General features: G+C 43.7%; 2 protein-coding genes across 2 annotated transcripts; both read left to right on the top strand.

Moving 5' to 3' along the window:
* kcp (kielin cysteine rich BMP regulator) lies at nucleotides 1-22,954 on the top strand. The gene is made up of 46 exons (XM_070971428.1): nucleotides 1-442; nucleotides 1,422-1,954; nucleotides 2,387-2,459; nucleotides 3,115-3,419; nucleotides 3,503-3,671; nucleotides 10,335-10,408; nucleotides 10,503-10,596; nucleotides 10,852-10,934; nucleotides 11,008-11,101; nucleotides 11,186-11,265; nucleotides 11,377-11,462; nucleotides 11,655-11,745; nucleotides 12,410-12,509; nucleotides 12,619-12,704; nucleotides 12,959-13,052; nucleotides 13,163-13,312; nucleotides 13,395-13,501; nucleotides 13,630-13,723; nucleotides 13,815-13,988; nucleotides 14,060-14,142; nucleotides 14,246-14,339; nucleotides 14,590-14,772; nucleotides 14,908-15,078; nucleotides 15,195-15,368; nucleotides 15,488-15,570; nucleotides 15,661-15,751; nucleotides 15,827-15,909; nucleotides 15,996-16,169; nucleotides 16,310-16,489; nucleotides 16,611-16,875; nucleotides 17,046-17,128; nucleotides 17,212-17,305; nucleotides 17,376-17,549; nucleotides 17,630-17,712; nucleotides 18,064-18,184; nucleotides 18,278-18,360; nucleotides 19,152-19,251; nucleotides 19,369-19,457; nucleotides 19,979-20,075; nucleotides 20,178-20,320; nucleotides 20,623-20,795; nucleotides 21,004-21,115; nucleotides 21,200-21,301; nucleotides 21,388-21,552; nucleotides 21,646-21,946; nucleotides 22,310-22,954. Exons 1-46 carry the CDS (start codon nucleotides 256-258, stop codon nucleotides 22,528-22,530), a joined length of 6,396 nt encoding a protein of 2,131 aa, XP_070827529.1. The 5' UTR covers nucleotides 1-255; the 3' UTR covers nucleotides 22,531-22,954.
* On the top strand, nucleotides 5,199-8,363 carry LOC139337073 (uncharacterized). Its single transcript, XM_070971427.1, has 4 exons — nucleotides 5,199-6,038; nucleotides 6,163-6,482; nucleotides 6,588-7,756; nucleotides 8,150-8,363. The coding sequence occupies exons 1-4, from the start codon at nucleotides 5,480-5,482 to the stop codon at nucleotides 8,340-8,342; spliced, it is 2,241 nt and encodes a 746-aa protein (XP_070827528.1). The 5' UTR covers nucleotides 5,199-5,479; the 3' UTR covers nucleotides 8,343-8,363.
* Nucleotides 22,955-27,944: the final 4,990 nt, after the last annotated feature.

Below are 27,944 nucleotides of genomic sequence, written 5' to 3'. Positions count from 1 at the left end.
ACAGGCATTGTGAACAAGGATAGCAATAATCATCAACCATCCGCCTTTGTCACCATGGAGAGAAAGTGTGCTGTAGGTATGGCTCCAGGGGGGAATGTAAGTGTGTGACTGCAGAGAAGTGACGCCCTGCCTGCATCCAGATGTTTCATGTTTCCCTGGCGCGCTCTTTGGAGAAGTCCGCTGGCAGAGGAACAGGGGAATCTTACAAGTGCGGTCCAACGTCCATGTTACCAGATCGGGTTAAACGGACGATGAATGCCATGCTTCTCGTGTAAGGTGTTTGGTTTTCAATCCAGGCTGTACGATTTTCTTTTTCTTTTTTTCTTTTTCGTCTGGAGAATGGAGAGCGGCAAAGTGAGGACGCTCATGCTGCTGGAGATACATTTGCTCTGGGTCTTTGCGCTGTCTGTGCAGGGGCACTCCCGTCCAAATCACGACAATGGTGAGTTCACAAAGGTCTGGGTCAGCAGTCACATCTATGTAGTTTTGTTTGTTTTACTTTTTCCTTTTGATATATTTTATATCGCGATAATATTTGAGAACAACAGTCATCATTCTGAGGACACCAGCTGTGGGAAAACTGATACTACAGTGAAAAGTATACCTTAGAGGTAAAACTTAAGTGTTCCCAGCTAAATATTCTTCAGTGTATAAAGAGATTGTCTCATTATTTCTAATTAATTATAGATAAGCAACATTTTACTGCTGTTATGGTCGAGGTGGAGATGATCTTGACTAGGCTACTTAACATACTGTTAATCTATAACAACCGATCACATTTGGAAAAACTGATCAATATAAATCCCTGCACATTGTAGATTTCATTGCATATATTGTTCATTGTTTATTTTATATTTTTGCATTATTTAATTTATGGTTCAGTCTTTTCTTGTTTTTCTGTCCTTGTTGAGCTGTGTGTCTTTTTTTTCTGTGCATTGAGTGCAATGTTTAAACTGGAATCACAACTTGTGCACACATACTTGGCCAATAAAGCTGATTTTACAAATCTGCAATTCAATTCTCTAGAAATACTGAAATACAAGTACTCAGCATTCATTCTGTTTAATTGAGCACATCTACTGAGCTACTTTCCACCACTGGGGAAAAAATATACATTTATCTGACGATCCAAAACAAAATCCTTCAGTAGTGCGGAGCTCTCTCTAATTAGAAAGAATTGTATCAGAATGAATGAAGGCGGCTGGATCAGACTGACTGTATCATGCCAGCCTGGTTTAGGGTTGTGTTTGAGGTCAGCGAGGCAGCCATGTGTGACCAGCAGATGAATGGCTTCATTCTGATTCCCTCTCACACAGACTCACACTCACCACAAACCAAAAACCACAAGCACGACCTCATGCAGTATGGATGTGTATGCATGTGTGTCTCAAGCTGGACTCTCTGTTTTATCTCTTTCCCAGAGATTGACCTTCTGGCAGCTCTGAACATGTCCCAGCACAGAAGCGGTGTGTCCAAACTGCAGAGTCCCAGCAGTGCGACATACAGAATACGTCCAAGAGCACCGTACCTGACTCTTCCTCAGGAGTATTCTCACTTCTTGTACTCCAACCTTCAGGGTGGCATGGGGGTGCATTTGGTGGGGCATCAGGCATCGGGCTCCAGTGCCACACTTTTGTCTCTCTCCTCTGCATCCTCACCCATTCTCCAAATCATCTCCTCCACCCTCGATAACACTCTGCGTCTGGACTACCAGGCTGGAGGAGGAGCTCAGGGCCTTGTCAGCTTTCACTTCCCCAGGAGAAACCCCTTCTCCAGGGAGGAGTGGGTACAGTTGGCTGTGAGCCTGGACACTGATAAACTGGCATTTTTTGTAGACTGTCATGAAGCTGTGGTTCTACCCATAAAAAGTGAGGAGAGAATCAACCTGGAACTGCCTCAGGATGTTGTTGTCACTCTTGCAAGCACACCAGGAAAGAAGGACAGCAAATTTAGTGTGAGTTTCTCGCACGAACTGCAAACCTGTGCACACAATGAGACAAAATGAGACATCTCCTTTACTGATATTGCTATTTACAATTGTATTTTGTGATGCTATTTTACGATAGCAGTAATTCAACTTCAACTTCAACAATAGTGACAAAGATATCATGCTATAAAAACCCTCTAATCATGAGCATCATCTCCTCCTAAAAACACTCTTTTAGGATGTAATTGAAGCCACTTGCAGTGCTATATAACAGCAAAAAAGGATGAAACATAAAAAAAATGCAGCAACATCTTTGGAACAGTACCATATGTCCAAACATCTGCAATTATTTCTCATGATTTACAGTTACATCCCATATTTTCCGTCTCCATTCAATGTGCATTCTGTATATACAGTAACATTTTGTGTGAGCATGTCTGTGTTTCTTTATGAATACAGGGATATCTGAAGACAGCTGAGATTTCGATGAAAGCATATCTGAGGCGACCGTGGCACTGTGACAATGTTACAGGTAAGGAAAGAGCATCGATATCATTTTCTTTGATTGGAGGGTCAAAAAAAGGAAATCATCTGAGTACCAACTTGAGCACAGAACAAGGATAAATGTATGTGGAGATGGCCCAAAAATAGCCTGAGTAAACATTTAAAAGCTTGCTGCAGGACTGATGGCTTTTTTTATTTTCTTGATACTGCACATGTGTGTGCATGCTTGTGTGCACTCTGCAGGGCCAGAGAGTGTAGTGTCATTCCCTTCTTTTTCCCTTTCCTCCACTCTTTCTCTTCATAACTGACCCTGATAATTTATTGTGTCTTGTGTCCTCTTGTACTGGGAGACATGACAAGAATCTCTGTCAGTGCAGAATTCTCTTGTTGTGAACAGCTATTACAACAACTATTAAATAATTGATTTATCTTACAGCTCTGTCTTGAATTCCTAACAGTGAGATACTCCTCTCATTCTAACAGTGAGTTAAAACTGAGTAGTGGGACCACCATGGTTTATATGTTTTAGACACTATCTTTTGGCCCTCAGGCAGAAAGTCCCCCAAACATTTTGCTTATTATTTCTCAGCGTGGGTCTTTATTTTTGACAGAATTTTTCCGGGATGTTTGTTTAGGCTCCAAATTAGTTCTCTTATTCATTCAAGATGCCTTTCTCCTTCCAGATGCTCTGCCTCTGTCTCAGCACACAGGCGCCCATAGCTCAGATTCTCGGACTGACAGCAGCCGAATGTTTCAGCGGGATGCATCCCCCAGTAAACCTCAAACGAGCCACAGGCCAACAGACCAAACCAACCATTATCACCAGGATGTCCAGAGCGACCAGCTGCAGAGAGGGGTGTTGCTGGGGCCCCCAGGTTCTCCTCAAGGAGTAAAGTCTGTTTCTCAGGCACAGAAAGACGACAGGCTGAAGAAGCTGGAGAAGAAGCTGGAGGAGCTGGCTCATATGCTGGACATGGTCAAAACCCAGGTATATATTCCACTTAAAAATAATTTAAAAATTGCAAAAAATACGTTTGTTAAAGTGACATGTTGGTAATTTTTTTTCAACAGAATGCAGACCTACAGTCACGTGTGCAGTACCTGGAGGGATGTGAGTGTGTGAGGCAGCGATGTGTGTGGGAGGGCCGTGAAGTGGAGGATGGCCAGCACTGGCAGATTGACTTCAACACTGTGTGTACGTGTGCGTCTGGAAAGGTCACATGCCAAGCTAACATCAAAGGTAAAAATGACTCAGCTTTTTTCTCTCTCTTATTTGCTTTCTCTGTTTTAACTTTATTGCACACATACAAAACACACACTAAAAGCAACCTATGATTTTGGCCCACTTACAACAACCTAGCACTAACACACAATCAACTGGTGTTAAGTAGCTAGTTTACAGATGGCTGTCCCTCTCTCAGACCCTTGTCTGTCTAACCCCTGTCAAAACGGAGGCGTATGTTTCGTCTTGACCTCTGACCCTGCTGGGTTTCACTGCTCCTGCCCCCCCAACACCAAAGGACCAGTGTGTCACAGACAGCTGAGACAGGTATTTTTATGCCAGGATTAGTAGAGTAGAGTAGATTCATAGTTAGTGTTACAAAACAACAAAATGTCCATGTTTGTCAAACCTGTTTGTCCATGTTGTGAAAACGTATCAATTCCAGGCTTTTTTTTTTTTTTTTTTTTTTCCATGCTAGCTGTTTGGGGATGGCAACTATGCAACAACTACTGAATGAATTGCCTTAAAAAGTTGCACAGACATTCATGGTGGAGGATGAATTCTCATAACTTTGGTGATCCCGTAGCCTTATAGTGCCACCATCAGGTCAAAGTTTCACTTTATCCAGTGCTTCGGTTTATGAGTAAATACTTGCTAAGCTATGTGACAGTCGCATCAGCCTCAGCTGAACGTTGTGTTTAGTGCTGCAGCAAATATTAGCATGGTAATATGCGAAACTAAGAATAGGAACATGGCGAACATTGTACCTGCTAAATGTCATTGTCATTGTGAGCATGCTAGCATGTTGACATTATTAGGAGCATTTAGCTCAAAGCACTGCTGTGCCTTAGTGTAGCCACACAGAACCGCTAGCATAGTTGTAGATTCTTAGTCTTGTAATGTTTAGCATGTGTCCTGTAATGTTTAGCATGTGTCCTGTTTTTCTCAGTTTCATCTGGTTTTGATGATTCATTGTTTAGTTTAAGTCAGAATTTGCTTATTGTATGTTTGGTTATCCGGCAGGTCTCCAGAACTTTTCAAATGCTTGAGGTGGGTCACAGTCACAAAAAACAAAGGTTTGAAACCCCCATCTCTTAAGTGTTGCGTTAATGTAGTTTTCTTATAGTTTCTTCTAGTTTTAGCATTTACTTTTCAGTCATTTTGTTTGTTTCACATGGCAAGGCGCTACCACAGTGGTGAGTTAGACATTTTGGGAAATACATCAATTGAATTTGCAAGTTAGACAAGAAGATTGATACCCATCTTACTGGTGGGTAGAGTGTTTTGTGGGGGGTTTTTTACCTTTGGACTGAGTGCTTTTTCTACTGAGCCAAGTTTACTGTCTCCTGGCTGTAGCGTCATATTTAACAGACAGATATGAGAGTGGTATCTTTTCATCTAACTCTGAGCAAGAAAGCAAATGAGTGTATATCTCAAAATGTCAAACTCTTCCTTTAATGTAACTAATGTAGTTTTTAGATCACTTGTGAGTGCCTGTTGTTTGTCTGTGGTTTAGCTGTAGAGCATTGATTGGCCTGCTGCATTGGGTGAGCCCAATAGCAGTGCTTTGCTTTACTTTTGTCCATTATAAATTCTGGCTATGGACATTGCAGTGGGGTTTAAGGCTGGGTAAGAGGCCGTCTGTCCCCCCTCCCCACTTCTAGGCATGTTGGGCACCCAAACCAGAGAACAACTGTGAAGGTGTGCGGCCATTTCAACACCACTGGGCCTTTAACCCTACCACTGGCCTTTGTGAGGAATTTCTCTACTGCAGTGGAAAAAGCAGCAACAACTTCCCTTCCTTTAATGCCTGTAGGGACCAGTGCATGTTGGGTGCATGCTGCCTCCGCAAACCAAGGAAGGGTCCTCCCACTGGCCATCAGCATTACAATCAACGTGGATACAACATCTCCTCTGTGAACAGGACTGTCTGGGGATACAGCCAGCAGAATTTGGAGGATGAAATGTGGTATAGCAATGTAGACTTTAACCACACTGAGCTGGGAGGTCTTAAAGGAAATCATACAAAGGAAGACTACTGCCACAAGGATCCAGATTTCACTTTTACCTGTGATTACCTCACTCTAACACAATGTCAGACTTTGGTGAAGGACCAAGCTGGAGAGGTACAAGTTATGAGCTTCTCTCCTGGAGTGAAATGCTCTGACATGACATGTGGTGGAGGTTGTGGATGCTTCTTTCAACACAAGCTCTGGAGATACAGGGAAAGGTTCAGGCAAGGCTGTGAAGAGTGCATGTGCACACATAGTGGCAGAGTTGACTGTGTGTGCAGCCACTTGACCCAACGTAAAGAGATTAGAGACCTTACACTGAGAGAGAGGAGGTTGTACCAAAGGGCAGTCAGGAAACTCTACACCAGGCCAGGTAAGACTAAAAATCTAGATGATTTTGTTGTTTATCTTCTTTACCTTTTAAAATTAAAAGTATACCTTTGTGTCACTATTATGGGTTTATTTGTGTTTGTGTATATGTTTACATGTGGATTTAGCTGTGTGGAAGGGCCTTGCACTACTGAGAGCTGAGTTCTCCCCTCTGGCCAGTGATCACGCCTTCTTCCTCCCCTGGCACCGCTACTTTTTGAGATTAGTGGAGCGTGAGCTACAGTCAACATCGTCATGCAAACTGGCACTCCCATATTTTGAGTGGACTGTAGACTCTGGGTCAATGAAGTTCTCAGCTGCCTGGCAGACTGGATTGTTTGGAGGAGATGGTGAGGTCGACTCTGGATGTGTCTCCCATCACCCTTTCCAGGGCTTGACATCCCGTTTCCACTGGTCACCTTGTCTCAGGCGGAGCTTCAACTCCTCGGTTTGTCAAACAACTTTTATTCATTTGACAGCCACCTCACTGTACTTTCCATACAGTGCAGTGTTTTGAGCTGTTTGTCTAACTAATTTCCATTGATCCCTTTAGGTATGGTTGCCAGATGCAGTGACCATGCAGAAGACTATAAACCAGGCAGACTTCAAAGTGTTCTCCCAGTCTCTGCAGACCTTTTCTGGCCTCTTTAGGCTTTGGGTAGGGGGTCACATGGCTTCACCTTTAGCTTCTTATGACCCTTTATACCTGTCACACATGGCATTCATGGACAAGCTGTGGGCACAGTGGCAAGAGAAACATCAGCATGCATCAAAAAGGCAATCATCCAGAGATGACCATGCTCAAAGCAATACCCTTTACCCTGCTAGGCAGAGGCATGTTAAGATGAAGCCTTTTGATGTTACCCCTGATGATGTGATTTCTTCCCAGCAGCAGATGTGCACTGTGTATGTGCCCATAACCATTGGTGCACCTTGTAATATTACATCATTAAAAGCACACCCACAAGGAAGTCAGAAATATCAAAAGCGTAGCTTTGACAAACACAACTCACACAATGGTTTTGGTGACTTTGACAGCAGTGGTTTCAACCAACATGGATATGATCGTGATGGCTATGACCGGAGCGGTTGGGATAGGTGGGGCTACGGTAGAGATGGCTTTAACCGGGACTTCATTGACAGGGATGGATATGACATATCTGGTTTCGATCGCTATGGGTTCAACCATTCTAATGTCACCTGGTTTGGCATGCGTAAGGATGGGGTGTTTGAGAAGAGGAATGACAATGAAGAGACAGATGAAAAACAGGGAAGTGATAACAAGACACACAGGGACAAGATAATGTCCGAGCTCTTCAGTGACAAAGGATACAGTATTTATGGGTTTGATCCATTTGGTTTGGATCGCGGAGGGTTTGATGCATTCGGCTTTCGAACAGATGGCTATGACAAGGACAGGTGCAACTGGTTCTTCAACGGGCCGTTCTACCTGCGCTTCTACTTCCACACGCAGCAGCAGTTGATGTCATCCAGTGACCAAGCTTTAAATCGCATTACACGCACCTGCCCTCCAATCACCTCCCTGCCCCTGCACTGGGCCACCCAGGACTGGATGACTTTTGATCTGGACGATAGCCGTGCTCTATATGGTCAACTAAAACAGGATTGGATTGGACAAGTTAAGGCAGAAAGTGATGATACTGTTAGGGCAGCTACTCAAAATAGGAGCAACATATGGCTTCCAATCACACCAGATCACAGGTATCAGCGTTACAAGAAGAAAGTAACAATTGCCTCACAAAACCAGTCCACAATTAGCTGTTTGCTGCTCATTGTGGTATGACACAGCTCAGTAGATATTTGCTAGGGAGAGGCATCATTTTAAGTTGTGGCACAGTTAATTAATGGCAAGTGCCTTCCTTATCCTAGACATCAACATGACCCCTCCCTCCACCTGATTGGGTAAACACACCATTTGTTTGGCTCATCATCGGTCAGTTTTCAATTTCTGTCTGTGAATTTAAGATATACAAGCTGGTTTTGTGAAGCTAAAGTGGCAAAAGTCATATGTTGAAAACTAACTTAAATGTTTTCTAAATTGTTTTTTAGCATTTCAACCAATATTGTGATCCCCTTTCCATCAAAACACTGTAGGTTTTGTTTCGAGCTTCACTGGTTCAGCGGCTGTCCCCTTGGTTCTGCACCTGTCACCTGCCCTGATCTCTGCCATCAGGCCCGTTGCCAGGTTTTCCCTGAGGCTGTCTGCCGTATGCACAATTGTGGTTCCTGTTTCACAGAGTGGCAGGATCCAGCTACTGGAAACCATGTAATGTGCCATGGCTGGTGAACTCAAAATTGTTTCCCAGAAAAATGGAGGAATTAAGTACTTTTCACAGTTTTTCACAGCAGTGACAACTGTTTGGACTGTTGTACCTACATCATCTCTGTGAACGCAGAGAAACAGAAAGCACCTCATGATAAGGATGACTGTTAAAAATATGTTTTGAAATAGTTACACCTCATTCCAAGATTGTCCATTTGTACCACCACATTTACATTCTGACACGAACTCTGTATGATATACTTTATCTCCTCTATATATGGTGTGAAAGGAGCTCATTGTTTTGGTTTTTATGGCCTGCAACTTTCCTGTCTCACTGTTACCTCTCTCATCAACCCTGGTTCCTGTTTTTGCCCCAGAAAAAAAAAACATATCAATCAAACATACCAAGCTCCAAACAGCAGATAAACAAAGTTAGCAACTAGATTTTGATCATAGTGCAGCATTTAGCCACTTAAGTCAGCCATTTAGCCACTTAGCCAGATATTTCCCTCAGGGGTTGGTAGAAACCAAAAATAGAGCTAAAAGGAGAGTGAATTTTGGACCTCCAACCATCGGGTAGCATCAGACACACAACTTTAAATAAATTGCTGATGCTCCCTGCTGGATGTGCAAATAATTTGTTAGGATATTCACCATCAACTTGTGGGGATACCAGCAACTTGGGGATAATTTGTCAAAAAAAAGAGCCAATGCAGGTTTAAAGCATCATTCTGGTAGTTTTACATGCTTTCGCCAATGTATTTTGTATTAGTACCATCTGCCAAAATATACTGTTAGTGTTAGAGAACCTTGTCCTTATATGGTAACATACTTGTGAGCAACTTCCTAGCTGGTGGCTTTCGGTATTTGAGGTAACTGTGAATAAGTGCCTGTCATGGTGGAGTGAAACAAACATGTGGGACTTGCTGAGGTTGGACCAGCCTCATTAAGGATTCTCTGTGTCTCTTGGTCTCTCTCTCTTCCTAAATTCACTCCCAACTCCCACAGAGTTATGTAAACTTTGTTCTTTCCTGCTTATTGTGCACATTTTCGCCAACAATGTGATACACATGTGCCCACTGTCCGCTCTCTCACCCCCCTTGACTGCTCTCTTTGTCACTGTCTCTGCCTTTTCATCCATCTTGCCCTTAATTGTTTCTGCATGTTCGCCTGAAGACTCCAATGGCACCCAGTCAATACACACTCGCAGGCTCACACTCCCACACACACTTTGATCTTATGCATGCTTGGCTTGCTAGAGGAAATGCCTGTTGGCTGCTGGCACAGTAGGCAGCCCCACTAGCTTCTCTCACACTCTGTGATTATTGCGCTCTCTCACACACAGACATTGTCTCTGTCCTTTGGAGAGTCATCATTAAAATAATTATCTGCTGAAATGTCCAAGCTAAGCGAAATTATTATTTGATGAGCTCTCTGAAATCCTTTGATGAAACGAAAAACTGAATTGTAGTTGCCCCTCGGTGTTTATTCTGCACTACAGGTAAACAAGTTTCTTTTTCGCCAAAATAATTTAAACAGCCACAGAATGGGGAGTTTTAGAAGTCATGATCTGTTTTGTATGGAACCCCTCCAGAAAACTGCCACCCCTTGCAGTTTTCTCCCTGTTTCTCCAACAGTAAATCTCTTTCAGTGTTAATAGACTTGCCAGTGGTAGTCTTTAACAGCTGGAAGGCTGCAGGCACTTGTGGTTATTGTTACAGCCCATAAAACAGTTTGTGAGAGCACATATGCGTACATTACATCAGAACCATGTTGATCTGTCATTACTGGGGAAAGAGCAGAGCCAGATGTTCCCCAGTGACCTAAAGACAAGGTAAAGGAAATCTGCACTGAAAGGCAGAGAGGGACCAGCTGGACTGTTGAAACATTTTTCAATATTTATCTTTTCTAGCTTTCAACTATCAGTATACACTCTAACTTTATCACTGGGATATGCAGTCGCACACGCAGAGGGTCAAAAATGTGTATGCACTTAAAAATCTGTCTCATCTTCAGGATGTGATCTGGATGGTACAGTTCATAATGTGTCCTACAGCAACCTAGATGGCTGCCAGACATGTACGTGTAAGGTGAGTGCGTGACATGCACCTACACTAACACAAAATGTTTATGGAGTCTGAACAATCGCTCTGGTCTGCCTTTGTTCATCATTTTCTTTTGCAGGGGGGTAACAGGGAATGCCACCCCCTACCCTGCCCTTCACTGGACTGCACGCAGAGGGAGACTGTACCTGGAGACTGCTGCCAGCGCTGCAGAGGTAAAGAAATCTGTACACAGCAATGGTTGTCAGAAAAAGAAACGTGATTTAGATCAAGTGGATTGATGCAGTGTGAACTAGCAAGACATGAAAGAGGTGTGGCAGCTCAAGGTTACTGTTGCTCTCTATATTGATACAGCATGTGAAGGGTGATATTAGTCTATTTGTCTAAAACGATAAGCCTATGTGTTCTGGTGTTGAATTCACATTTAACTGTCAATGACACCATAACATTAATGTATATTGTGTTTGCAGGCTGCATCCATTCTGGGATCCGGTATGATCACAGAGCCGAGTGGAGGCCAGCAGAGAATCCCTGTGACGTCTGCTACTGTTTGGTGGGTCTGATACCAACTGACAATTTAACCTTTAACCTTCATCTTCATTGATATTGTTCTCTCCTCTCACCAGGAGGGTCATGTTCGCTGTGAGAGGGAGCGTTGTAACACCCCATGTCAAAACCCAGCTGCTCCTCCACCCAACACCTGCTGTCCAGTTTGTCAAGGTGGGTTTCTATAATTCACTGCAGCAGCGTGTGTGGGTTCAGTGAACTGCAGAGACGCACTGTGTGTTTGTGTGTGACTCGCAGGCTGTGGTGTGAACGGTCATGACTTCTCTAACGGCGCTGTGGTCCCTACTGGAGACCGCTGTCAAGAGTGTACGTGTGTGGTACGTCATTTATCATCATTTTCATCATGAAACTTAATTTTTGTGTGTATGAATCATTTTGAAATGTTTTATTGTAAGGTTTATCTTTAGTGTAATATCTTTCTCCTCCAGAATGGAAACGTGACTTGTTCACCTCTTCCCTGTCGTGCCTTGTCTTGTCAAAACCCTGTGCATCATGCTGGAGACTGCTGCCCACGGTAACCAACCTGCCTAACCTCATCTATGTCACGTTCTTTCTACATCAGTCCACTTTGAATTCATCTCCTACTTTGAATACACAGGTTGCTTATGTGGAAGTTGATGCATGTGGTGGTGCAGATGAAAGACTTGGGAGGTTTTTAAGACAACTGTAAGATTTCAAAATCTTTAAATGTTTATGTGACCCGTAGATGTGAGCAGTGTGAATATGAGTCCAAAGTGTATGTGGATGGACAGAAGTTCCCGTCTAGGAGAGACCCATGCCTACACTGCCGCTGCTCTGTGAGTTCAGTCTGACAAAGTGTTTCGGACATGTGATGTTCATGTGACGGGACTCATGGTGGGTTGGCAACAGTTCAAAGAAAACCTGTCAAAATCTATTGCTCTTTCAGAAGTAAATTTGATTGTTTGAAAATGGGATTAACAGTGCAAAAAAAGGAGTTTATAGTACAGAATAATAGAGTCAGGATTCTGCAGGCAGATTTAAGACTTAAACATACAGACATTTAATAAACTATCTTGATCCCTTCTATTTGTTTTACTGAAGAATTGTGGCCTAAACACTTATGGGACATTTTGCAGTTGAAAAATCAACTTGTCAGCTCTCTGGTGGACAACCTATTTAATAGAGATGCTGTTACTAAATGAAATGCACAGTTTTGCATTTCTGTCCTACAAGTTCTTTGCACTTATCAGCCGACACGCACACACACACACACACACACACACACACACACACACACACACACACACACACACACACACACACACACTGATACCAATATATCTGCAATAAGCTAATATCAGCCTGGCAGATTTATCAGATTTATCAAACCACATTACCAGCTCTTGTTTATAGGTCTGAGCTTTGTATCTGACAGCAACTGAATGTTAAAATGCTCTATCAGACTGACACATTTAATCCCTTACTGTGTCCACCTGTTAGGCAGGTGAAGTATCTTGTGAGCGTATGGAGTCATCATGTCCCACACCACACTGCAGTCATCCAGCGAAGCACAAAGGACAGTGCTGTCCCACATGTGATGGTCAGTATATCTGTAACTTTGGTCAAAAACTTCTCATGTCTTTGTCAAGTGTGTTTGGCCGTCTTCCAGTCTGACCTTTACTGTTCAGAGTTTTTGTTTGTTCCCACAGAATGTGAGTATGACCGGAGAGTTTATGCTGATGGAAAAGCATTCACCCCTGCTGGAAGTGGACCCTGCCTACAGTGCAGGTGTAAGGCAAGTCATTCAAAAAGAAAGTGGTAAAACTTTGAGGGGTTTACGTCTAAAACCTGTTCAGTTTAATGAGACAGAGCGAAACATGTTTCTATATTTGTCTTGTGTCAAAAAAACGTCAGATTGTTTCACTTTCTTATGGGTGTTGCCGCAGTGTTATTCTGTACTTCTCAAAGCACCTGGTGGCCACGCACATAATAGCTGTTCTGATTCTCTATGTCCTTTTAAACATACTTCATACTGTGTTTCTGTTATAGGGTGGGAATGTCATTTGCCGTGAAGAGAAGTGCCCTCCTGTCCAGTGCTCCAACCCTATTATAGACCCACATCTCTGCTGTCCAATCTGCAAAGGTAATAATTTGCTTTCATACACACACACACACACACACACACACACACACACACACACACACACACAGCTCATCAATGAATATATGACAATTCCTCTTGTCTCATTGCAGCATGTGTGCTGCATGGGGTGGAATATGAGGATGGCTCCAACTGGCAGCCTGAGGGTCCTTGCTCCAGCTGCACTTGTGTGAATGGAGAAACCCTGTGCACACACACACACTGCCCCTCCACCGAGTGCCAGCATCCCACCAAGATCACTGGTAAGACTGTGTGTGTCTGAGCGTTGTTTATATCCAGATGACTGTGTAACTTGTCAGTACCCTGTCTCTTTCCTTTCCCCAGGCTCCTGTTGTGCAGCGTGTGAAAGCTGCACCTATAACCATCGTATCTATAGCAACGGCCAGAGGTTTATGACCCCTGATCGGCCCTGTCACATCTGCACTTGTCAGGTGAGCACGTTTCCATTTACACACACACACACACACACACACACACACACACACACACACACACACACACACACTACACAGTGCTGTTCACCTTCAAACCAGCTGATGCAGCCTTTCCTTCTCCTCAGCATGGCACTGTAGAGTGTGAGAGAAGTCCTTGTCCTCCACTTAACTGTTCCAACTCGTACACACCGCCTGGAGAGTGCTGTCCTAAATGTCCAGGTACTCAAACTCGAAGACAGAAATGATCGTAAATCAAGTGGTACATGGTTATTTAACTTACCTCACTTCAATGTGTTTGCATCCTTCCCAGACTGCTCCTTTGAAAACCGTATATTTGTGGATGGAGAGGCTTTTCCAAACCCTGTGAGTGTGTGTGAGGAGTGTAAGTGTGTGAGCGGGACGATTGACTGCCACCGAACACAATGCCCGCATCCTCGCTGTAATGCACCTCGACCAGGAACGTGCTGTCAGAACAACTGCAATGGTGAGATATGTGAATTTTCAATCAAGAATATAAATTAAGAATTTAAATCTCACAGCACTCCTCTGCATTAGGCTGCAGCTATGCTGGAAAAGAATATCCAAATGGACAGGAGTTCCCCCATCCTACTGACCCATGCAGGACATGCAGCTGCATAGTAAGAATAATGAGCATCCCAGAATGACTAACCCTGATCTGTTGATCACCTGTAGTCTTCTTGAAACAGGTTGTCATTTCAGTCTGTGTTATGTTTGTTAAAGAATGGGAATGTCCAGTGTCTGATGAAGAGGTGTCCACCGCTGCCGTGCTCAAACCCCAATGTGCTGCCTGGAGACTGCTGCCCCCAGTGTCCTGGTAAGGAAGTGCAAGAGAGAAAACTTGAGAGGGTAGAGAACTATCAGCAGCAGTGGCGTTCAAACTGTTATAAAAGTAGTAAAATGATTTGCATGAAATTTGATGGTCTGAGTGATGTACCAAGAATCAGTTAATTAAAAACTGACAATCTTGTTATTAAGGATTCAGACAAAACAGGGACATTGTTTGTCATTAATGAGGATGTATATTGGAGGCATAAAGTTGACTCTTCTCACTGATTTCTCCTCAGCTCCTCCATCGGACTGCATGTATGAGCAACGAAGTTACAGACACACTGAGCGCTTCTACCACCCGACTGACAGCTGTCAATCATGTGCCTGCACTGATGGTACAGTGCACTGTCAGCGCAAGCCCTGCCCCTTTCCTGCATGTTCTAACCCTATCACACAGGAGTGCTGCCGGACCTGTGAAGGTACACTTTCTTAAATCCTGCCAAGATGCTATCACTTAAGGACAAAGCAGTTTTCACCGTCGCTAAAGAGGTTGCAACAAAAAGTCCTCTTCAAGTTTGACAGTTGTTCAGTCCACACTTATGTCTCATTTCCAGGTTGCCTTTTCGAAGGGCGAGAGCGAGCTAACGGGGAGACATGGGATGACGCAGCAGACCCGTGTGCGGTGTGTGTTTGCCATGAGGGCTCTGTCCGGTGCGAGAGGAAGCGCTGTCCACCCTCCAACTGCAAGCACCCAGTCCAGAGGCAGTGCTGCATGTCATGCGATGGTGAGTGATTGAAAGACTTTCTAGAAAATCATGTGCCAGTTCCTGAGGGTGATCCACAGACCTTTATGCCAACGGTTTCCACTTGGAACTGTTTTCCCCAAATTTTCTACCCACAGGCTGCATGTTTCATGGGAAAGAATACGCTGATGGCACTGAGTTTGGTGATGACAAAGACCCCTGTGGCATATGTTACTGTTATGGAGGGGAAGTCGTCTGCACCAAGATACCCTGTTATGGAGAGTGCAGCCACCCTTACAAACCACCCGGACAATGCTGTGGAGAATGTGATCGTATGTTAAGTCAAACTTTGCCCCCGTCCTACTTTATCATTGCTGATTTTAAACTAAATTTTGCTCATCAATTCGTACGATTGCAAAAACGATTAAATGAATTCCTCTTTATTTAAAAGGCTGTTCCTACAACAGCGCAGTCCTCCTGAATGGACAGTCAATCCCTGACCCGGGAAACCTCTGCTCTGAATGTACCTGCCAGGTAGCATCACCCCCACATTCACATACGCACTCCTGTTGGTTAATCCCTTTAAACAACATGTCATGCTTTGTCATTGTCTGTCTTTGATAGAGCGGTTCAGTGCGATGTACGAAGAAGACGTGTCCAGCAGCCCCCTGTCCTCACCCTGTCACCAGTCCATGTGGCTGCCCTGTCTGCGATGGTAACCAGCTTACAACACATCACAGTTCAAGTTATGTAGAGTAAGAAAATAACCGATGTCTCACCCTGTGTGTAGGTTGTCAGCTCCAAGGTGTGACTTATGTTGATGGACAGATCCTTCCAGGAGGAGAGGGAGGGTGCCAGGACTGCACTTGCTCAGTGAGAGGGAGAGGGGCTGCATTTAGTTTGGGGACTCTGACTCGCTGCACCCCTTACAGCTACTGTACATTTTGTTTTCTCCTTAGAGAGGTGAAGTGGTGTGTGCACAGCGGAGGTGCCCTGCCGTGTCATGCCCACACCCAGCTCTGGATGGCTGTGCTTGTGGAGTGTGTGATGGATGCAGCTTTAACGGGCGAGACTGTTTCAACGGAGAACGATTCCCCCACCCTACAGACCACTGCCAGCTCTGCTCCTGTCTGGTACTGTCACACATGTACTTTCATTTGTATTTCTTTAAGATTCAACTCTGAAAATCCATCAGGATCACATGTTCACTGGTTCAGTAAGTACCTCACTGTTGAAATATTGTCAACCTCTGTGTGTGTGTGTGCGTGTATAGAACGGTGGTGTGGTGTGTACCCATGTGTCTTGTCCAAGTGTTGCCTGTGTGCGACCGGAGACCCCTCGTGGGGAGTGCTGCCCTGTCTGCACAGGCATTTGTCTTCATCGGGGGAAAAAATATGAGTCCGGCTCCTCCTTCACTCCGCCCTCTGATCCCTGCTCGTCATGTTCCTGTCTGGTCAGTCTGACAATTCTAAGTGAATATAAAAGAATGATCCGCTCTCAAATTATCTGATTGGTTCCACACCTGCTCTGCCTCTTTCTTTTCCACCTTGCCCTTCATCCCCTCCCCTCATCAGAATGAGGTGGTGAACTGTCAGAAGAGACCTTGTCCAGTCCACTGCTCCCATCCCATCCCTTCAGATACCTGCTGCCCCGTCTGTGACTCCTGTCTCTATGAGGGTGTCGTCCACACCCACGGTCAGACCTTCACATCCTCCTCCAACCCCTGTCAGCGCTGTACTTGTGTCAGAGGCACTGTCACCTGTGTGCCCCTGGTCTGCCCTCCAACATCCTGCGTCCAACCAGTTACCAAGCCAGGACAGTGCTGCCCTGAGTGCACAGGTACTTCCTGAACTATTTGTAGAAATGATATGCAAAGGACAGCATGCTTCTCCCAAATCTTGTAATATGTAAATTACTGTAGCAAATTTGTGGCATCTATATTTATTCTAATTTAATCTAATCTCCGCCTTTTCCCCTTGTCTTTGTCTCTTGTCTGTCTCCGGTCTCAGTGTGTACTCTTGATGGACAGGAGTTCAGTGACGGGCAGACATGGACCCTGAGCTCAAACCACTGCTCTGCCTGCACTTGCCAGGTCTGACTCCTCTGTCTCTATCTTTTCCCTCCATATTTGCACCTTTCCTTGTGTTTGACTGCTAATCTCTCTGAGTCTCGCAGGCAGGTGAGGTGCAGTGTGCATCTCCCGAGTGCCCCAAGCTGCCTTGTATGCATCAGGTGACCGATCCAGGAGCCTGCTGTCCTCGCTGTAGAGGTAAATAGATCACTGAAAATTAAAATCACAGGAGGAAATATCTTTACTAGTGATTGAATTTCCCTCTCAGGTTGTGTGTACGGAGGACAGGAGCATACTGAGGGCAGCAGCTGGTTCGCAGACTCCACTCCCTGTATGACCTGCATGTGCGTGGACGGGGTGACCACCTGCTCTGAAGTACGCTGTCTGTCTCCCTGCATCAACTTCCTCAGCGTGCCCGGGGAGTGCTGTCCTGTGTGCGCCGGTAAACAAACTTTAGCTGCATTTTGCCTTTTTTTCCAGGTTTTTGAAGCTTGATAATCTTATTTGGTTGTTTTTGATTAGACTGTGTATTTGAGGGCAGGGTGTATGGTCCCGGTGACAGTTTCCATCCAGCTGATGACCCCTGTCAGATCTGCACTTGTGAGGTATGACATATACACGCATGATAAGTGGAAACCAGACTGCTACATTATTATGATTCACTTGTTAACTCAGTGACTTGTTTGTTTTTTTAGGTGATTTTACTGTTTTCTGTTGAATGAATAGATACATCTTTCAGTTGATAAAACATCAGAAAATCAAGGTTTATAAGTCCAAAGATTTTGGATTTCTCATGATATCAAACAGAGAAAGCAACAGATCATCATATTTAAGAATATGGAACCACACTATTTGGCATTTTGTTTATTAATTGAATTTAATAAATCTCTCAATTGTAATCAAATAATTGCTTCAGCTCAACTTTATTATAGTAATCCAACCTGTGTGTATCCCAGGTGATGCCAGACGGAGAGCAGCACCTGAGGTGTTACCGAAAGCAGTGTCCCAGCCTGGTCGACTGTCCTAAGAGCAACATCCTGTTCTCTGGACCAGACTCCTGCTGTCCCGTCTGTGCACGTCAGTACTAAACTCCACTCAGTGATACGCTGCGTGTCATCTCTGCACTGTCACTGAGCTCTGTAACATTTGTGTGCATGTGTGTATGTTTAGAGCCTCTCAGTAACTGCACCCCTGCACTGATTGGAAATGAGGTCTTGGCGACAGATGACCCTTGTTTCACCTGCCAGTGCAAGGTACCACATCGACGCCACTTTTCTCGTGCAGTGTTGTGATCTCTGACTTTTTCTGAACTCTTCAGAGAAAGGAGGCACAGACACTAACACAGATTGTTATATCCTGTAATGCAAACACGGATAGCAGTCAGATCTTTAAACTAACAATACCACAGCGTAAAAATACTCTGTTACAAGTAAAATTCTTCATTCAAAATTCCATTTCAGTAAAAGTGCGTAAGTATTTCCTGCAAAATGGTTCATTTCAGTTAAATTATGGAGCCTGCAAGGTCCCAAAAGATGATGGAATTTTTTAAAGATACAATTTAATTTATTATCATGTACAACAAGATATTTCTTTATGACTTCAGGGGCTCTCCTGTTAGTTCTGTTGCGAATTCCAACTTTAGCATTCTTGTAAGTACAGGATGACATCACGTAAATCATGAGTGGGTCTGATCAGCAACATAACTGAATACTCCAGTAAGGGAATGTATGGCCTTCAATCAATACATCATATTGAATTAGTTGATTATTTTGTACGTAAAATAAAAGTAACTATAGAAGTTAAATAAATGTAGTGAATTAAAAAGTATAATATTTCTCACTGATATGTAGTGGAGTAGGAGTATAAATTAACATAAATTGGATATACTCAACTAAAGTACAAGTACCTCAAAATTGCACTTAAGTACTGCACTGCCATAAATGTACCATTTGTACTTCTACCAGTGATTGTTGGCACTGATCAAGCTAAAGTCAACATACCCCTTGATTCAGAGCAGCACAGTGATTCAGTGTCTGTGATTTAGGACCTGACGTGGACCTGCTTGCACCAAGTCTGCCCCCCACTCACGTGCCCTTCAAATGAACAGTTTACACCCCCGGACTCATGCTGTCCCGTGTGTAAAGGTGAGATAAAAGCACCTTTCTTCACGTTTGTCTGTTCCCTGTGGCTTTTTACGTTTTCACAGTCTTACTGGCATTAAAATGTGCAGAATAGTGATGGTTCTCCTTCGTTTCATACAGAATGTGTGATTGAGGGCCAGAACAGACGTGTGGCCAGCGGCAGCAGCTGGACAGACAGTGATGACGACTGCATCACATGCACCTGCAATGTGAGTCTCACAGAAACACGTACACGACTCATGCAATGCTTCAACTAATGATAACAATATTTGTGTTATAAAAAAGCAAAACTAAGTGACAATTTAAAAAAACAAGTGAAAGACCTTTGAAGAAGACTATATATTTCTGACTTCAGTGGACAGGTCAGAATCCAAATATATCTATCTCTGGTTGAGGTGGAGCTGATTTAACTATATTATTTACAACTGGATACTTTAATATATAATGAGGCAACATATTTTATTAGATGGTCACTTGTTTTATCCATAAAATCTTAGTCTGAAAAGTAACTTGTAACTATATCTGTCAGATTCATGGAATAGAGTCAAAATTGAAGTGGAAGTATAATAATATACATAAGTTTAAATATAGTATAAGTATAAATGTAATTAATGAGTAAATGTATTTTGTTGTGCTCCACCACTCGACTGGAATTTGTCGATAGGTCTTGCATCTATTCAGGCCATCTGCTTATGAAGTAATCTGTCCTCTGTTCCTTCTGTTTTCTTAGCTGGGCTATATTGAGTGCAGCATTGAAGAGTGTTTACCTACCGTTTGTCCGCATGGCCAAGTGAAGATTCCTGGGAAATGCTGCCATGAATGTCAAGGTATCACTGCCAGCTAATACAGTGAGCATCGTGGTAGTATTTGTTCAGAGCTCCTCTTCTTAACATGAGTCATGTTTGTGTGTTTGTGTGTGTGCGCTGTAGACTCAGGGGCGTCGTGTCTGTACCAAGGAACAGTATATCACTCTAACGAACAGTGGGAGGTGGATGAGTGCACCAGCTGTACGTGTGTGTCTGGAGACGTACACTGTCAGAGTGAACGCTGCCCTCCCCTCACCTGTGCAACAGTCAGTATAAGCCAACGCACACACACACACTCTTTCTCAGTGTTTCATCATAGTATGAAATGTTCCCATGATGCCTCACTGCTCTAAACCTTCAGTCTGTAGAGAGACATTGAAAATCTGACATTTCTCATCAGTGTTTACACTCCGGCCAGCTCCTCAGAGCTCATCACTGCAGACATTTTTCCAGCTCGCTCTGAGCCTCCTGGTTTCCTCATAGTTGCATGGCCAGTGTGACTGAGTCCATGTCTGTGTGTGTGTGTGTGTGTGTGTGTGTGTGTGTGTGTGTGTGTGTTTGCTCCCAGGACGAGATGCCAGCCATTGTCCCAGGTTTGTGTTGTCCTCACTGCCTTCCTCGCCCAGCCACCTGCATTGCCTTCGGAGACCCCCATTATCGTACCTTCGATGGCCGCATGCTGCACTTCCAGGGAGCATGCACATATGTGCTGGCACAGGACTGTGAGGGTGGAGACTTCAGGTGAGTGGGTCAAGCAAGTATGGCCGTGAAATATTAAATACCCATGCCTCTTCCTGCCCCCTAAAAAATAACTCTGGATTTTTTTTTTGTTTGTTTGTTTGTATACTGCAATTTATGCATTTAGAACAGGAAGCAACAACCTTCTCGTTCAACCCCTCGCTAACGTTCAGAACTTTTAAATAAAGAAGTTTTGTTTTTGTTTGTGCAGTATTCATGCCACCAATGATGATCGTGGCCGTAAGGGAGTGTCCTGGACCAAAGAGGTGACTGTGTTTATAGGTGACGTCACAGTGCGCCTGCTCCAGGACTGGGTCGTGAAGGTTTGTGTGTGCATATACTGTTCGTGATTTTTGTGCAGTCATGCCTGTGTAATGCATACACTTGGCTATTTGTGTCCTCTTCAGGTGAATGGTGAGGTTGTGACTTTGCCATTCCTCAGAGAACCGTACATCTATGTCGAACGACAAACCAACACCATCTTACTCAACACTAACATCGGCCTGAAGGTACTGTCTGTTTCATGTCTTTTATCGCTCATTGTCTTTGTGAGTAACATATGTTTGGAAATACCAACATACTGCTCCACCTTTAGGTACTGTGGAGCGGTCGTTCACACCTGGAAGTGAGCGTGCCAGGCTCCTATAAGGGCCACACCTGTGGTCTCTGTGGAAATTTTAACAACTACTACCAGGATGACCTCCGAATGCCCAGCGGACGCATCAGCCTATCAGAGTCTGACTTTGGCAACAGCTGGAGGGTAAAATAAATACATAGAAGAATTACAGAGATGGAATAAAAGAAAGTTAAATTGTCATAAGGAAAAAAGTCAAACAACTGTTTGTCATTTCAGGTCACAAATGGAAGCCACTCTCTCAAATCCTGTCGTCCCGGGGAGGACGTCAACCCGTGTAAAGAGGCAGGCTACCAGGCCAAGAAGGGGGCTAACGCTCGCTGTAAGGTCCTGAAGTCTGCTGCCTTTAAGCCCTGCCATCGCGTGGTGCCTCCTGAACCGTGGTACGGAGCCTGTGTGTACGACCTCTGTGCCTGCGGGGCCAATACTGATGAGTGTCTGTGTGACACACTGGAAGCCTATGCCAGCCAGTGCAGACAGGCAGGAGTCATCCTGCAGTGGAGGAACCCATCACTGTGTGGTGAGTGCAACAAACACTTAAAGGCCCTGATAACATTTTTCTTAATAAGCTTCTCACTCTGAGTTGTAGACAGATGATGTTGTGGGATTTGTTGGCAGGCTGATGGCTTTGGGTGAAGAGGCATCACATTGTTACACAAAAAAGAGTCTCACCTGATTAATATCAATTATTAAATATTGCTTTTACACACTTCCTTAAGAGTGAAGAAGAAATCGATATCAGACACAATCTCTGGCTTTTTGAGTGCCAAATTCTAAACCAGGTTTTCAGGCCTTAAAAATGTGTTTTAAAGGTCAACAGAAGTCACACCCTTGAAGTCATCACAGTCTGTCATTGTTTCTTCTCTGTCGCTGTCCTTCACAGCTGTGGGCTGTCCAGTGGAGAGGGGCTTTGTGTTTGACGAGTGCGGACCCCCGTGCCCCGTAACCTGCTTTAACATTGACGTACCACTAGGGGTGATAGAGAGCCACTGCTTCAAGCCCTGTGTACCAGGCTGCCAGTGTCCTGCTGGTCTGGTTCTACACAACAACTACTGCATACAGCCAGAAAAGTGCCCCAAGATCATTCATGGCGACCCCTCATAATGCTTGAACTGTTCACTATCAAGAGGACACTTACTTGTACGCACCTCTAATAATCTTCAATCGTCTCAAGGACTGCACAAGCCTTCAGTTACTGTACACCCATGAACCTCCATGACCTGTGGATTTAACACACTGGCTGACATGAAGTTCTGCATTTAAGTGTTTTTATTAACATTGTTATTATATGTAGCACTGAATATTTATACTACACAAGAGTTTGTCATTTTTATTCCACATGTTCATTGATATTGTCCCCACATGTTTTGTTTTTCACATTTATGAGATATTGCCCACAGCCTTTAGATTAGTGTAATAGTATTATTTATTATGTCCGACTGTTCATACAGGAAGTCACATAATCTCAGGTAATCTTTTCTTCGTCCTCCATTGTACAAATAAACAAAGGCTTCACTAACATTTGTGGTGTTTCATTTTGTCGTCAAAGTTTTTTTAAGGAAGGTACCTGGAAAGAAATATGGAATTTAGGATCAAATACAAGTAAGATAATGAAAGGGGGGGGGCTCATTTGGCACATCTCTAATTAATTAATTCCAATTGTCACCTTGTATAATTTAGAGTATTTAAGTGTGTGCACAGCAGGTCAGCTGAATATGCACAAATGTGAAATAACTTGAGAATTCAGTAAATAAAAGGAAAACATTTACTTGTTATGTCTTGTCTAAACTCAACTGACCACTGTAAGTCCCAGCTAAGAGAAACATTTCAGATTTGTTTATACTTTCTTCATAATTAACCCCAGTTCCATACAAATTATAAAATAGCCAATATAATATACAGTTTACAAGTTGGGATCCACCAACTTTCACTTGTAGTCCAATGTCACAGGACACTTTTCACACAGGTGTAATCTATCACATGATCATGTATCACATGTCACTCCTCTCTGTCTCCCTCTGACAGACACACTGTCACTTTTGTTGTTTGGTAAGCCGATCAAGCTGTTTCCAGAGGACTGCTGTAACCATAGTAATAGTTTTTATTATTCATGAGGCCAAAGTAGTGAAAACATGGAGCAGGTAAGATGCCTTGATGTTGGGTGAGTGGTGCATTTCTTTTCCAGGTGTACACTGCAGCTAATGTCCTCGTGTCTTCCTTCAGGATTGTGTCGCTGGTCTGTACCAGTCGCTGGGTTTGTCTGTCGGAACAGAGCTCTCCTCTGAAGATGTGAGGCTCCTCTACTGCAAAGTGTTTCATGTTCCATGTGACACTGATGAGGCACATGCAGCCATGAAGAAGGTAATTCAGACATATTTCAAACACGCATCCCTATTAACGCACTTGTTTGGTCAAATCGTCATTGACCTTCATGGAATACTTCTATGTGTGTTTCAGATTGCAGGAGGTGACAATAGCTGGTCCTGTGTTGGTGAAAATGTGTTGGATGTTCTCCTAGAGATGGAAAGGGAGAGAGAAAGGAAGGAAAAGGTAGTCAATGAAATGCTGTTCTTTTTCTGAATTATTTTCTGAATATTATTTTCATCAATACTAAGACTCAGTATTGTTACCTCCAGCTCTACTGGGACCTCCAGCTGCAAAATACTGCAAATCTCAACACTCTCTGTGTGACAGACGAACCTGTCATCATTGATCCTTGTGTGCTGAACCGCCTGCACCAAAGCACAGACCCAAATACTTCCAAACAAGCTCACAAGCAATCAGATTCAGGATCTGTACAGTCATGCACATTTGACAAAGACACTTTACAGGTATGTGCTTGCAGTGTGGCGGATTTTCTCTTATGTGGGAGCAGCTGCTCTTTCCATCTGCATTACATTTACTTTCCACACACAGAGGGAGAGACTGGTGGTGAAGAAAGAGCTGTATGGGAGTGTGAGGGCTGTGAAGAGGCTAAAGAAGGCAGCCAGGCAGTGCTGGGCCAGGTGAGCACATCAAGTTTAAAAAGCTGCTTCAATACACTTCAAAATAAAGGCACTTTACGTGAGTTTGATTTCCTTTTTATAATACAGCACTTGATACTTTAACTCTACCAGAGTACAGAATTTTTTTTATTTTTTACTTCACCATATTGTATTTATATAAACGATTGTGTTTCTAGTTATTTTGCAGATTGAGGTTATTTATGCAAAACATACAGTAAGACAGGCTCAACATATAATGCATTCCCATATTTAATCAGCTGTTTGACTTATAAACCACATTGCCCACTTACAGTATTACAATGCTCTATGTTTGAGAAAGCCATGATTCAAGACCTGAAAGGCACTAAATTAGTACTTTTACTTTTAAACATTATTGCATTTTAAGGCACATTTTCTCACCTTAAGTATTTTTGAAATGTAAGACATTTACTTTAAAGGGAGCCTGTGTGACAAGTGGCAACTATTGAATAATATTAAACCCCACAACATGTTGTAACAGTAGTACAAGTAGAAATAGAATCACTCAGTGAACTGTTGTGCACACAGTATATCTACCTAAAGTTTGCTAACGTAAGATACTGGTTATAAAAGACCAAGTAAGGCCATGGTACTAAGTGAATTGATTTGTGCTATGATGCATTTTATTGCAAATGAATTCAACTTTTAATTTCTTTGAGGAGGAATGTGTTATTTCCTCTTTAAAAGACACATATTATCAGTTGCAGTATTGTTCCTTTTACTTTAAGTAAAAGATTAGTTTTTTTTTTTAACTACATAAATCAATTAATAACTTTATGTAAAGGTACAAGTCATCACTTAACAATGAAGTGCTTGTTTATTATAATTTGGATGTTGATATGTGTTTGTGTTTGTTTTGTTAGATTGGCATCAGAGGGTGTGCAAAGTATATTATTGCCCTCTCCCTGGCAGGGCCAAAGCCCAGGGGTTAGAGGTCAGTCCTGGGGCTGTGTCACCCTGTCAGATGTCCTCCTCTTGGTGGAAGTGAAGTATGATATTGTGACCCACTTGCTCTACACAGAAATGCTCCAGGAGCACTACAGTAAGGAAAAGTTTCTCTGATCCGTCGTCACAATATAACACAGAGAACAGTCTCAGAAGTCTTACTCAGCATCATGGACCCTGGTCCAGAGGCTTCACATTCCTGTGTGTGTGTGTGTGTGTGTGTGTGTGTGTGTGTGTGTGTGTGTGTGTGTGTGTGTGTGTGTGTGTGTGTGTGTGTGTGTGTGTGTGTGTGTGTGATACCACAGCTCTGAGTATCTGGGAGACCATGCTGCCATGGCAACAACGCAAGGAAGAGGAGGGGCTGGAGGATCTTGCAGAGGAGGCTTTGGAGTCAGGTGACATGCTCCGTTTGGCTGAGCTGCCTGGAGCATTCAGGATATACAGGTAACACCCATGCACCAGGTTATTATTGTAAATTTCAAATGAAATGAAAACTAAATATACTGAAATGTCTTCATTATAAAAGAAAACAACCAAACAATGCCCACTACAATACAACAATATGCCTTGGTTCTTGAAAATGATGCTCCTGCAGGGCCAACCTAGAAGCCAGAAACCGGCCTGAGTCCAGGGAACAGTCATGGTCTGCTGTTTCGCTGCTGTGGGAGTTACACACATTTCGTCGACAAGAAAGGGACACTCTAACAGTTCTGAGAGAGCGGTAAATACATCTGAAACACAGCAGGTGCAGATCACACACATTGTAACCTGTTGGAAGTGAGTCACTGGTAGATCTACACAGTTAGAAAAATAATGTAATGTGAGGTCCCACATATATCCATATCCTAATGCAAGGAATTCTTTGCAAATACATTTTTATTCCAGACTGCACACACATGGATTTCCAGTGTATTTGCCTCTCACCACGTCTGGAAGGAGCTGATTCATTCATCTTTTGCCTTCCAGGCTTGACGGGGAGAGTCTGACACTGTTGTGTCTATACATCAGGTTGGCAACTCTCAGAGCTCAGAGAGAAAAGATGTCCTACGGCGCTCTTCTGGCAGCTCGGCAGTCCTGGGAGACATGGTGAGCCTACAAACACTTAAAGTGAAAATAGGAGTTCAACCCTGGAAATGATAAGCGCTTCTTGGTCTTGCTTTAAGCTCTCTGCACACTCAGTTTCAGCTGCATACTGTGTGTCCCTCATGTATCTGTTCAGGCCACATGTTAAGAGTCCATGCAGAGCAGATCAGGCAGCCCTCTGGCTACATGGTAAAGAGGAGGAGGAAAATAAAGACTTTATCTCACTGTCACCACAGCAGGTATTGCAAATCTGTTTATGGGCCACTGACTGAAACATAGGCAGTGCATGCTTAAAGGAAAACACTACAGTGGTTTTATCAGCAGCAGAAAAGAAAAAAACTTTGGCTCTGTCACGACAGGCAGTGCTGCAGTTGCTGGTGCTGACTCAGGAGCAGGAGAGGAAGCACATGGTCAAGACGGTACATGGAGTCTCTCTAGAGGATTTGCAAGAAGCAGGTTGCAGAGTGCCCCCAAAGGAGGGTAAATCAATATATTCTTCTTTCTGCTGTGTGTTTGTCGGGATTGTTTTTCTTATGTGCTCCTCTCATCCTCTATCTTTCTTGTTTCCTATGCAGATTGTCATAAGCAGGGTGCTGTAAGAAATGGCTGTTTAAAAAGACTCAGACAAATCCATGCTGGCCTGCAGACACAAGAGACTCAGACTTCCGTAGAGCAAACAGACCCACAGCCACAACACCAGCTCCAAATGCAGGCTCACATGAGCAGTAAACCAGCAATGTGGTCCCAACGCCAACTGGAGGATTGTTCCCTGCTCCTCTTGACCCATCTCATGGAGCTTCAGGAGGTCCAAGCTTCTGCAGTCCTGCCAGTACTGATGGACAAGGTGAGTCAAGACAACCACAGCATCCAATCAAGAGATTCCACGATAACACATGTTCTTTTTTGTGTCTGTTAAGAGTGTGCAGCATGTCCAAGCTCTGCGAGAAGAGTATGAATCTGAACTTCAAGCACAGCGCTACAACAACCCACTCCAACTCCTAATGTCAGATGCCCCTCTTACTTCAGGCTCTATACTCACCCCTATTCCAAACTTCACCGAAAATAGCAGCAATGAAGAAATCGCACCTCATGCCTGCTGCAGTGGACCAGTCGATGCTCAAAACAGCAGTGGTGGGCCAGCTGAAGCTCCGACGGTCAATTCAATCAGAAGTGACAGTCAAGAACTGAATGGAGAGGAAGCTGCAGATGGGACTGATAAACAGAACGTCTGCACAGGTACTGCACACACATGCATTCATTGATTACCATACACTCACAGATACATTTATAATACTTTATTACCCAGGTTGTGGAGCGGCCATGGAGGACCTGCCATACTTGGAGATCTTGTGTGTATCAGATGCAACAAGTAATGGTCAGAGTTTCGCTGCAGAGGAAGGGTCCCAGGTAGAAGACAACAGTGTGACAAAGAGCCCGCAGAGCTATGAGAAACAGGGCTCACTGATC

Source organism: Chaetodon trifascialis, chromosome 10 (assembly GCF_039877785.1).
Source record: "Chaetodon trifascialis isolate fChaTrf1 chromosome 10, fChaTrf1.hap1, whole genome shotgun sequence".
NCBI lineage: Eukaryota > Metazoa > Chordata > Actinopteri > Chaetodontiformes > Chaetodontidae > Chaetodon > Chaetodon trifascialis.
Note: the sequence above shows the minus strand (reverse complement) of the source record. Positions and strands in the feature narration are given on the sequence as shown.